The sequence below is a fragment of the Cetorhinus maximus genome, chromosome 18 (genome assembly GCF_964194155.1).
Source record: "Cetorhinus maximus chromosome 18, sCetMax3.hap1.1, whole genome shotgun sequence".
Classification (NCBI taxonomy): Eukaryota; Metazoa; Chordata; class Chondrichthyes; order Lamniformes; family Cetorhinidae; genus Cetorhinus; species Cetorhinus maximus.
In genome coordinates, this window is record NC_135896.1 from 23,943,595 (window position 1) to 23,955,670 (window position 12,076).

Consider the following 12,076-nt stretch of genomic DNA (forward strand, 5'->3'; position numbering starts at 1 on the left):
CAGTTGAAACGTTGATACCATTCAATAATAGCATTTTTGCTCTTTAGATAAAGAGAGGACTGATTAGCACACCACCATCAGATATGCTACCAACAGCTGAAGGTGGAAAATCTCATGCTTGGATACGTCAGAAGAATGCTGGGATATATGTGAAGCCTCGTTTATTTGCACCATATGTGGAGGAGGCAAAGGTACACTTTTACAAAAGTAAATCATATTCCAAATCTGGAAAAACGTATTGTACTTTGCAATTTGGTATCTCCAGTATTAACTAATATTAGTCATAAACTATTTTATGTTTTATTCTTTATAGCATTTGACTAGAGTACTACCAAGTGCAGTAGTAGATTTAGAATGCACTCCAAGAAGTGCTTCAGCTTGTCCAGGCTTGGCTTACTGACAACTTTTCAACTCAAATATTTGGCGCAGTGGCACATGCTTTATCCATCCAATTGGAAGATGGCGTGAAACAGTCAGTCTTTCTGGAATCCCCTATTGTGTACTAGGCAGCCGTCTAGATTAACTGCCTGATCTGGCATTGGGAGATCTGATGAGGGTAACATAGAGAGAAAGAAATGCGTCCAGAGTGAGCATGAAGCAGAAATTATAATAACATCTGAAATAACACAAGTTTGAGGTTTGAATTTAAATTTTAAAATGCCAATTTGGGTTTTAATTTTGATGCATCGGTTTTCATTATAAATTTCTGATTTATAATACTGACCGTTTCATTTATCTCACACTTAAAAATGGAAAGTCTAAATAAGTGATAGGGAAAATGTGCAACTGACTGAAGGACTGAGTCTATATTTAAATCAAATAATGCATTATAAGTATTTAATGGTAACCTTTTTCAATTTGGCACAAATGTCAATTAATACTTTGGTATGCTATCTCCTACATCAGATTTGAACTCTTAAATTCCATTTTGTCAGTTAGTCTTTTCTGTATATACTGTTCAGTTTAGTTGGCTCCTGTCTGCAGGTTGTGTTTGCCTCTATTCATTGCATCTAATTTAATGTCAATAAGAAGTAGCAAACAGTGGTGTAGTGATAATGTCACTGGACAAGTAATCCAGAAGTCTAAGCTAATGATCTGGGGACATGGGTTCAAATCCCACTATGTGGTGGAATTTAAATTCAATTGATAAAATATGAACAAAACAACATGGATGTAAAGCTGGTCTCCGTAATGGTGAACATGACGACTATCATCAATTATTGTAACAACCCAGCTGGTTAACTTATGTCCTTTAGGGAAGGAAATCTGATGTCGTTATTGATTGTGACTCCTAATTCCAGACCCACAGCTCAGCGAGGGCAGTTCAAGGAAGGGCATGTCCTTGCCCACATCCCTTGCCAGCGATGCCCTCTGATTTTTCTCTTGACGGTTTTATCTTGCAGTTGTTTAATTTACAATATTTTTCCTGATTCTATGTTGGACGATTTTAATTTTGTACTGTCAAGACAATGTGAGTGACAGTTATATTGTATGGAATGTAGCTGTCAGAAATCTTTGTACTAAGTATTCCAGCAGTGTGCTAGCATCCTTTAGTTGTTTTACATGTGCCTGGTAGCATGTGTTATGAAGTGAAGGTTTTGACAAGGGTAATTTATATACCAATAGTAGCTTCATGTATTATATATTTATACTGATACATAATCAACATGTTTTAATTTATTCAATCTTGATATTAAATGAGTAATGCAATGGACTTTTCAAAAGAGGAAAAGAAACCTTTATTTCAGAGTACTTTAAGCCCTCATAAATTGTTATGATCCATTGGAATTCTGTACTGCAGAGAGCAGTGGAGATTGGACCATTGAATGTATTCAGGCCTGAGTGGACAGATTTCTGATTGACAAGGAGTCAGGGGGAGGGGGCAGGCAGGAAAGTGGAGTTAAAGCTACAGTCAGATCAGCCATGATCTTATTGAATGGCAGAACAGGCTTCATAGGCCGAATAGCCTACTCTTGCTCCTATATCTTATATGGTTGTAAATTGCTGCAATTTGGAATGGTAGCATGTAGATCTGTGTTGCCAATTCTTCACATACTACTAGTTTGTTCTAACAATATGCAAAATACTTCAGTTAGTATAGGAAATATTAATAGTCAGCTGTGTACTGTTCTACACTCCCTGGTACAACTGCCTGTTCCTCTCAGATCAGGAACGGTATGTGGCAGGAGGGGTCTTGGAGTTGTACAGGGAATAGAATGTTGCTCATCTCCCAGACAGTCTTTAGTTCATGAGCTTTGTGTTGAGTTATTGAGATTATTAATTTTGCTGAAGAGTAAGGTTAATTATAGACTCATCTGAAAATAAATGATGCCTTTTAAGTTTTGCTGTGACATTTGAATTGCTCATGTTTGCATTAAATTGTCAGTCTGAAACCTATAGTGGAAAGATTTCAAAACTAATTAACAATAATATTGCTTAATTATAATTCATCCTTTAATTTTATTTGCTCTGCAATTTAGTTACAAAAAGTGGACTTTTTTATTAAGTTATCCAATCACTGTCCTTTTGTGATGATTGATATATGAATTTTTGTTCTCAGGCTGTTTTGGATGAAATGATGGTAGAACAGACTGATCTTGTGAGACTGCGCATGGTTCGCATGTCCAATGTACCAGACACACTGTACATGGTGAATAGTGCAGTGCCACAGTGTTGTCATCTAATGAGTCACCAGCCGTTAGGTACACCATCCAATCCTCCTTCAATCATTGCCAATGAAATACCTGGTGAGTGTGTGGATGTCTTGTGGTTTAATTGCAATTTGTTTTGACCTTTGATGATTACCAGGGCCAAAATTAACTTTTCCTTCTCTTCTACCAGTCCTACCCCAACCAAATCACCTACGGGCAGTGGCATAGTGGTATTGTTACTGAACTAGTATTCCAGAGACTTGGGGTAATGCTCTGGGGACCTGGGTTCAAATCCCACCATGGCAGATGGTGAAATTTGAGTTATGATCATGCCCATGTTGTAAAAACCCACCTGGTTCAATATTGAGGAAGAAAAATCTGCTGTCCTTTATGGCCTGTCCTACATGTGACTCTTAAATGCCCTCAAAAAAAAAGGGCAATTAGGGATGGGCAATAAATGCTGCCCGAGCCAATGACGCCCACATCCCATGAACAAATAAGAAAAAATATGATTGCACAGTGGTTGAGAAATATGGAATATTAACAACCACTTGCTTCTGCATATGAGGAAATTGATTATCATTATCACTATCTTGTAATTTCATGCATAAGGAACTTTTTCAGATACCTAACATGACTGCAGCATAAATCAGGATGCATTAAAGGTAAAATCTTTAGCTTGTGTTGTTGGTCCATTAGATTATAACTGTTGTGTTTGCTGTGTTGATTTGGAGCCCTGGAGGACCAAGTCATTATCTTTTGCTTTCATTATTTATCTGTTCGGATGATACAAGTTTATAAATTTGTATATTAATTTTACTGAAAAGTGACTCAAACTGGCTTTTTTTCTGTGGTTTATGTGGGGTTTTTTGCCTCTGTATATTAAGTTAGGCACAGATATCCAGTTTGGATCACAGGGCTTCACTTGAGTCCTGGTATCATACAATTGGATTTAAAGCAGTGGGAGTGAATTCTCGAAATATTAAGGGAGAAACTGATGCCATTGAACCAATGAAGGTACTGATGACAGACCTAAGTTTTTAATAGTTGTGTAGCCTCTCAATGCACTAGCTACAGAGCTCATACATAATAGTGACCACTTAGGTGAGGTACACTTTTCTAGAACCTGAAGGCAAATCAAACTCGTGCCTCCTTTTATCTCCCCCCACCCCCCCATATTTTCTCCCTCTTATAAAATGGTTATAATGCAGGAGTTCTTGCAAAGTATTTACTAAATAAGTATTACTTTACAGTCCCCCCATTGAATATGGTGAAAGATATGATCAGGCGCCTACAGGAACTTAGACACACAGATCAGGTCCAGCGTGCATACGCATTGAACTGTGGAGAAGGAGCAACCGTAAGCTATGAAATTCAAATTCGGGTGTTGAGGGAATTTAACCTCCCCGATGCTGCTGTTGAGCTGCTTCAGGTATGCGAAATGTGAATGATGCTGTAAAATATTACAATTGGCTAATCTAAACTAAAACTGTTAAATGTAGAATTTTATATTTGAAAGTGGTGCGAATGAGCTCTTAAAACTATTGAACAATGTCTTGCATAGTTAGACTACTGGCCAAAGCAGTTTGCTGCCATGTACCTAGTCAATCAAGATTTTCCAAGTGAATTGCTCGTGTTGCAAAGAACATGATTAATCTGCATATTATAAATTTTTCTTCCTGCTAACACTCCGCAGAGCTAGTTCATTTTTTTAGAACATAAGTTTGTATTTCTAAATGGAACTTTAATAAATGGAGGTGTGTTCACAGCAGGATAGCCCTGCTTAATGAATTGCTTTTTTACCCCCCACAGAATCCTCATAAATTCTTTCCCCATGAACGATTTGGTGATGAGAGTCCAGTGCTGGCTATTCGACAGCATGGCCACTGTAGAATAAACAGCTCATCAGCTGGAGAATATGGTGATATTGAGCCTTGTGCAGCATTCCACCCAGCTTTACCACCACCACCACCACCATACCATCCTCCCGCTCCACCAGCTCATGAGAAGCACAAAGCAGACTGGAGGCAGCGGTTGCCTGGCCATCTGTCATCCCGCTCCTTGTCATATCCTTGTAACCGTTCTTTGCTTTATCCTGCACTAGCTTCCAGGCCTGTTTATCCAACTGGTGGTAAAATAATGCCTCCTGATTGCACCAATTCTGCTGGATTGGTCCGGATAACACCAGAACTAGGGGTAAGTTTTGACTTCCAAATATTAGATCAGTAACAAGATTTTAAAAAGGAAGTGTATGCCTTTCCTAATTGTTTATAGCCTTGATTTGTTTTAGGATCTAAAATGGAGAACTTGGTTTTTCTACTGTGTTTCATGTTAATTGAGTTATTGACAAGCAGTCAATGAGATCAAATAGCATGTGGTATTTTTTTCAAACTTTGGTGCTAGATAGGACCAGTCTTTGTAACTTGAGGATTCCGAGCTAGGCAAAACTAAATGTTTGTGTGTTTTGTAGTTTACTCTTATACGTTACAGTACAATTAATGTCATTTCACAATGCTTACTGCCAAATTGTTAATTTTTCATAATTTGAATATCAAGTAAATTTAGAGCTGATTTTGAAATGCCTAGGGCCCCAACATAGAGTGCTTCTCTATGGGAATGAGCACTTCAGTCTGGTGCCAATTCTACTATTTTCTCTAAATTCAGTAATACCACAAATTGGGTTTATTGACTTCTGCACAGATTGTTCATCCTATGCTCCCATGAAATGAAGCTGCCTACCAGGTGCATGGTCCTGTTTGATCAACCTTTTTTTAAAAAAAAAAACTTTTTCTTATGTTCTTGTGCTGAGGGCAAACTTAAATTTTCTGATGCCATTGAGAAAATGCATTGGACATCAAGATAACTTATGAGCTTTAATTATGGAAAAGATCCCCCCCACACCAACCCCCCCCCCCCCCCACCCCCCACTGTAGAATTGGGCATAATGAATTTCTTTTTAAAACATAAAAAAATAATTTATGGTTTAAATCTGAATGGCTGCTCTCTTTGAGAGAACTTTTTTTCTCTTGGTAGAGAAAACTGATGTTATGCCAGTCCGGCCTAAATTTTGATTGCGAGAGTAGGAAAAAACGGGAATGTTGTCCATAAGGACTTCCTGCTAATGATTAGCTGAGAATTTTTAGTTGTCCTTTGCTCTTGTCTTTTTTTCAGCCGATAAATGCTTTAAGGCAAGGTTTTTACTAAGGTTTCATATTTAATCTAATTTATTTAAAATTGTATGTGTAGGTAAATGTGTAACAAATTATGCTCAACATGGTAGGCTTTGTTGTTTGGTTTAAAAAGCTGGGGAGCTGGAAAATCTGAAGTTTGTATCATTTTATAAGTGTCTTTTTTTAATTCTCCTAGAATACTGAAGGTACCTTAAATGAGCTAATGCCAGATATTGCAATGGGTGTGACATCCTTGAGTAATCTATCGCTGAAGGATAGAAGGTTCCCGGAACTAACTTTAAATGCTGAAGTAAACCAAATGGCTTCAGATTCTGCATCATTTCCACGGCCTGCTCCGTATATACACAATAGACATGTACACAGTACAAGGAGGAAACCTGGTGAGCTGAAACTGGAATCTCAGGAAGGCCTCCTGGAGTACCCAGATCTGTATGACTTCTCTTCCAATACAGCTTATAGATCATGCACTCCAGGAACCAGCAGGTGTACACCTGCTCCTTCACAGGGAACATACTTGGGCCCAGATTTGTACAGTCACAGTAGGCCAGCAGCAGGAGGCTTCAAGATGACCTCACTTTGCAGTGAACCAAATAAACGAGACGAACCAAGGAGAGAATATTTACTGCCTCCTGAAGTTCACCAGCCAAGACCCAGTGATCCACCATATTTTGATTTCTTGGAGCAACCTCCGCACAGGTTGGACTTGGCATTGCTACAGGAGTCTAGTGGAGGTTCTCTCCATACTAGAAGTAGGGGCTTAATCGAGACAGATCTGACTTATGGCCTAACGGCCAGTCGAGCTATGGGTGTGCCCTGCAACTCTGAGAACCATGAGGCCAGTTGCAACAGAAGGTCATCCGATGGTGACATGCTGGAGCCTGGGGTCAGTGCTCAGCTGCACAGAAACGTTCAGAACAACCGGGAAGAGACATTAAGCCGTGAAAGGAGGTCACCAAGCAGACCTGATCTGCCATACAAAAAATCTGCCCTTTAGTGACAACAGTAATCTGATCTGCTGAAAAAGTAGATAACTCCATTATTAACTCTGCTTTCATAATGTTTTGTACATAACGTTTCTACCTTAAACTGAACTGTTTTTAGATTGTTTTCTATGACTTTTGTGATATCTTGGGAGACCAGGTCTTGCACCAGTATTGCCATTCTTTCTAATGTTTAAATAGTCTGCTTAATCGAGTTTACCATTTTGAAAAGAAATGCTTGATCTGTTGCCTCCTTTTTACAGGTTTGTTTGAAAAAAAATCAATGTCTTTTGCGTATTGAATTAAGGCTGTATGATGTTTAATGGTGAGCTGTACACCTGAAAAGTACTCTGACATGCATAGCTATATTTTCTCATTTTTGAGAAAGTATATAGTCTTAATAGAATGGACAGTATTCTTTTAAAGTATATTCTTGGCATTGGAATATATGTGCAAGAGAAGAAAGTCTGTATTCTACAGGCCCAACTGCCTGTATTGATAGAGAGCACAGATCCTAGTCAATCTGAATCAGTAGTCTTAATCTTAGGACAATCAGATTGCTGTGACAATCGGTTTATAAGATTAATGTTTTAATATATGGTGAGAAGCTGAATCCCAAAGGCAGAAATACTAGCAACACATATAGTAGCTGGAGTGCCATCCAGAGCTACTGACATGTCCTTTGCTTGGTTATTGATCTGTGGTGGGATATGTGAAACCTTTTTGGCCTTTTTCCTCTATCATTTGGTTAGTTAGCGGCTTCTCATATTTCTGGATGGGTTGACAAATGTTGGATTCTGAAATGGTGTTAAGTATTGGAAACAATCAGCTACATTTGATGGAAAAGCTAGAATGGGAGTTGTATGGTATGATTTTTAAATTCTTGTATTTCCCCTTGCTGCATCCAAGTGGACTTGCATATTGCACATTTTCAGGCTTTATCGCTCCCTTAACTGAGGGACTTTCTTGCTCAGCATGGAGTGAGCTTTGAGCTCAATTCCTAGGTGAGAGTAAGATCCTATGTTGTTTTCAACTTTCACAGACTAATGTAATCAGTTTGAAGGGGATAACGCTGTTACACTAACCCTGGAGACAGGGTAAAAGTATGTAGGGGTTTTAGATTGTAACTGTTGTAGCAAGTGTGCAGATTCAAAAAATTGCGTACAGAAACTTTAATTCTCTTGAGCTTGTTGCAGCTGATGAGCTACTTAAAGTGTATTAGTTGTAATTTGATTGTGGTATCTTTTAAATTTTATTATTTCTGATCCATAGTACAAAACTGGAGTGACAGTTGTGCACAGATGTTTGTTTTTTTATTTTCTTGTCCTTCCTGTTCAGTATTTGTTTTTCATTTGTATGGATGGTCAGGATTAGAAGTAAAATGGGAGGAGACAGGAGAATGCAAAGGATTGAGTGCCAATTTCTAATGCAAAGCACTGGTGATAGAAAAACTGATCTAATCACTGCTACTATGCAATTTCATCTTGTCTTTACAATGGTACTTGAATCAAAATGATCTGGTAGTAGTTTAAAAAATTAAGAGCTGGAATGTAATCATGATTCCAAAATTGCATCCAGAAACCTATTCTCATGAGCTTGTTCCAGCTGATGAGCTACTTTAAGTGTACTTTAGCTGTGCCAGAACTCTCGCCTCTGAGTCAGAAGGTGTGGGTTCAATTTCCACTCAAGACTTGAGCATTAAAATCTAAGCTGATGCTCCACTGCAGTGCTGAAGAGTTCTGGATGAGACATTAAACAGGGGCCTTGTTTGTTTTCTCAGGTGGACATAAAAGATCCCAAGGCACTATTTTGATAAGCTGTAGGGGAGTTCTCCCCAATGTCCTGGCCAGAGGTCAATTTTTTTTGAGGGCTACTTTTTATTTTTGGGAGCTACTTTTTTGGTTTTCAGGGCTCCTTTTCCATCCTCACTAATTCTGTTATTTAGTGATGCTGTCATATAGTAACATTCCATTCTGTATTTGTGTTGACATATGGGGTCTCTGGACTCGCATAGAAATAGATTTGGAAGAATTCATCAACATCCTCAATAATCATCACCCCCTCCATTAAATTTAAAGCCATAACACACAAGAAAAGCATTAATTTCCTAGACACCACCATATTAAAACTGGCACAAGACAACAGGCATAAGTTAGCAACAAGTTTTTTTTCAATTTAACTGACACACTTCTACCCACAAAATGTCATCACCCTAAACACACCTTCCGCTGACCTGCAAGGTCACAGCTAATGCATTTTTATTGCATAGGCACAAAGCTGGAAAATTTTAACCAGGCAGTTACTATCTTTTTACTGCATCTTGGATTTAAATCTAACAATTGATCTAGCATCAATTGTTGTTTGCGGAAAAGAGTTCTAAACTTCTGCTACCCTTTGGGTGTAGCAGGGTTTCCTAATTTCGCTCTGGAAAAATCGGGTTCTGATTTTTAGATGATGCTCCCTAGCCTTAGACTCCACTAAATCAATTGATCATATACCTCACTACAACAGTAACTACACTTCCAAAGTATTCAATTGACTAAAGCACTTTGGGGTGTCATATGGTCATAAAAAGCACTATAAAAATGTAAGGTGTTCATTATGTTTGGGATCTTAGTATATGTAAAATGGTTGCATGTTTGTCTCTAACACAGTCACTGCACCTCAAGTAATTCACAGCATGTGAAATGCTTTGGGATGTGATAAAACAAAGGCATATCTTTTTGTAAAATAAAACTATTCAGTATTAAATTATCCAGTTAACAGTATTCATTACAATAGCATACGCCACATTTTTTTCCCTACGGTAGCTCCTGAACTGATGGAGCCTTAAAGTCACTGAGGTAATGAATTCCTTGCAAGTTTTTCTGACTCATTAGCTGAGTATTCCTTTGTTGACAGATTTAACTGTTTTCCCCTTCACAGCGTCTCTCTGCCACTGTTCTGGTGTGCTGCCACACTCCTTCTCCAAGCACAGGCCTTTTCTCTCCGTTTGTAAGAGAGAAACAGCCTGTATACTTGGATGAGCAACTCTTCAGATTCTGTCATTTCCATATACGGGGGGGTGACTTTTTCATTGGTCACCTCCATGATTCGATTTTCATGGGCTTTTGAGGGTGAATTTGCCTCCAGCCCCAGTGTATTTTGAGTCCTGGTCCTGGCTAATATTTATTCCCCAATTAGCATCACTGAAAGCAAATCAGCCAGTCAATATTGCACTGTTGTTTGTGGAACCTTGCTGTATGCAAATTGGCTGCTGCATTACCTAAGGTGAATGGAAATGTTCTCAGAGAAAAAGGATGAAATCTTGCCTGTCTCAAATTACAGCAGGAAGCTTTATATATTGGGTATGGTGTATTGTTTCCAGGTATATCTTAATTTTACAGAGATTCTATTGGAGTTTTTAACAAATGATTGAAAATCAGCAAAACTAAGGCTCTAAAAGAAAATGCTGAGCAGAAGCTACATAAATTAAATGGTGCTTGTTTTCTGCAGTGTGCAGGTTTCTTTACAAAATTTTAAATGTTTATGGCTGGAATCTGTCTAAACTGATAGATAATTGTCTCACCCTTTCAAATACAATATGGGATAACCAACCTTTGTGGAAACTGTCCTAGTATACAGCACAGCATTTCAAAGCTGCCTGACCTGCTGCTACTTTTATAGTGTCCTGACTGTAGCTATGTGTTTTCTCCCCTTCACCCCCAGCCACTGATTGCATGCTCTTAAATTGCAGTTATTTACCAATTTCATTTTGGTTGAATGTTAAAACTTATATAAAATATTGGAATCTGTTTAAAGATGAGTTTTTGGTGTTTAGTAGCAAAAGATTTCTAAAACTTGCATTGTTGGTATTAATCTTTTCATGATTTGTTTTGGATTCTTCTGATCTAAGCTGTTACTGGGATACAGTAAAGTGCCTTCCATGCTAAAGGCTCAAGTATCAGCAATTTAGATCAAATGTCCTATGCAAGTGATTTCTACAAACTGCATAACCATCTTTGTAGATTCTACTATGCTTCAATGTATATAGTGTTTTTAAAGAGACTATTTTTTATTTTAGCATCTTAATGGGATTGTTATTGCTCAGTAAGATGCATCTCCCTATCAAGTACCATGGCAGTTGTACAGAATCTCTGATCTATTTTTCTACTGTTTCTGGGGAAAAAAACGCATGTAACTAATTCTACATTGCCATATAAGTGGTGTTTCAAATAAATGGCCTATAGAATGTGTCTCATTCATTATTAAAATTGTAAAATTTCCTATTTCCAGATTTTTAAAAAATGGAACCAGTGTACTGCAGTGTATAATCTTTCAAATATCCTAGTCATGCAAAGCTGCTACCAGGAGAGTGCTCCAAGACCTGCAGAAAAATCATTAAGCATTGAACTGAATCAGACATGGCATACTGATCCCTGGGCTTCTTGTGATCACAACCACTCATAGGCACCAGTGATGACTTACAGATTTTGGTTTCTGTATCACTGACGTGTGCAGAAAAATGTAAAGTAAATCATACAGCTACTACTAAACCCAGCTCAACCATAACATTTGCTTCCATAAATTTAAAGTCATTGTGATCAAAAACTTGACCCACTTAACTCTTCTGTGCTGTTCCCTTTTGGCATAACTTTCAACTTTGGTGGGATAAAGAGGAAATAGACAAGAGGCCAGTGTATACCATTGAGTATTCATATTTACACTCCATTTTTGTTCCCCTAAGTGATTTGTACAAACTGCATAACCATCCTTGTAGATTCTATTATGCTTCAATGTAAAAGAGATTATTTTTATTTTTGCATCTTAATGAGATTGTTACTCCTCAGTAAGATGTATCTCCCTATCAAGTACCATGGCAGTTGTACAGAATCTCTGATCTATCTGTTTCTGGGAAGAAAAAGCATGTAACAAATTCTACATTCCGCTGTATCCTCTAAGAAGCACATCTCTTCTCTTCCCCCCCCACCCCCGCCTTTAAAACAGACTGTAACCAAGTTTTTTGGTCACCCTGACTTTCTATTAACTCTTTGGTAGTGTTTTCTTATACCTTGAAGTTCAAATCGCTCCCCCTTGCGCCCCCCCCCCCCCCACCACCCCAAACTCCAAGGATGCTATATAAATGAGTTAAGTTACTTCCATATCAAGCCACTCACAAACTCAAACTGTATAGTTCAAGCATGGTTGATAAAATAATTCAAATATTCTTAATTACAATGGGTGAGGAGGGGGCTTTAAAGTAATCACTCAGTAG

The 12,076-nt window shown here is 38.1% G+C and overlaps 1 protein-coding gene across 3 annotated transcripts in view; it reads left to right on the forward strand.

The window, feature by feature from the left end:
- The window catches only part of btbd7 (BTB (POZ) domain containing 7), a 66,937-nt gene that overhangs the window by 43,757 nt on the left and 11,104 nt on the right, over positions 1-12,076 (forward strand). For 2 of the 3 annotated variants that reach the window (XM_078562209.1, XM_078562210.1), the window contains exons 7-11: positions 48-191; positions 2,561-2,747; positions 3,905-4,083; positions 4,464-4,847; positions 6,018-9,576. In XM_078562209.1, coding sequence (XP_078418335.1) covers positions 48-191; positions 2,561-2,747; positions 3,905-4,083; positions 4,464-4,847; positions 6,018-6,836 — 1,713 coding nt within the window. In that variant the 3' untranslated portion in view covers positions 6,837-9,576. Of the gene's footprint in view, positions 1-47; positions 192-2,560; positions 2,748-3,904; positions 4,084-4,463; positions 4,848-6,017; positions 9,577-12,076 lie in introns of those variants that run through there. The other variant, XM_078562211.1, reaches the window with a different exon arrangement.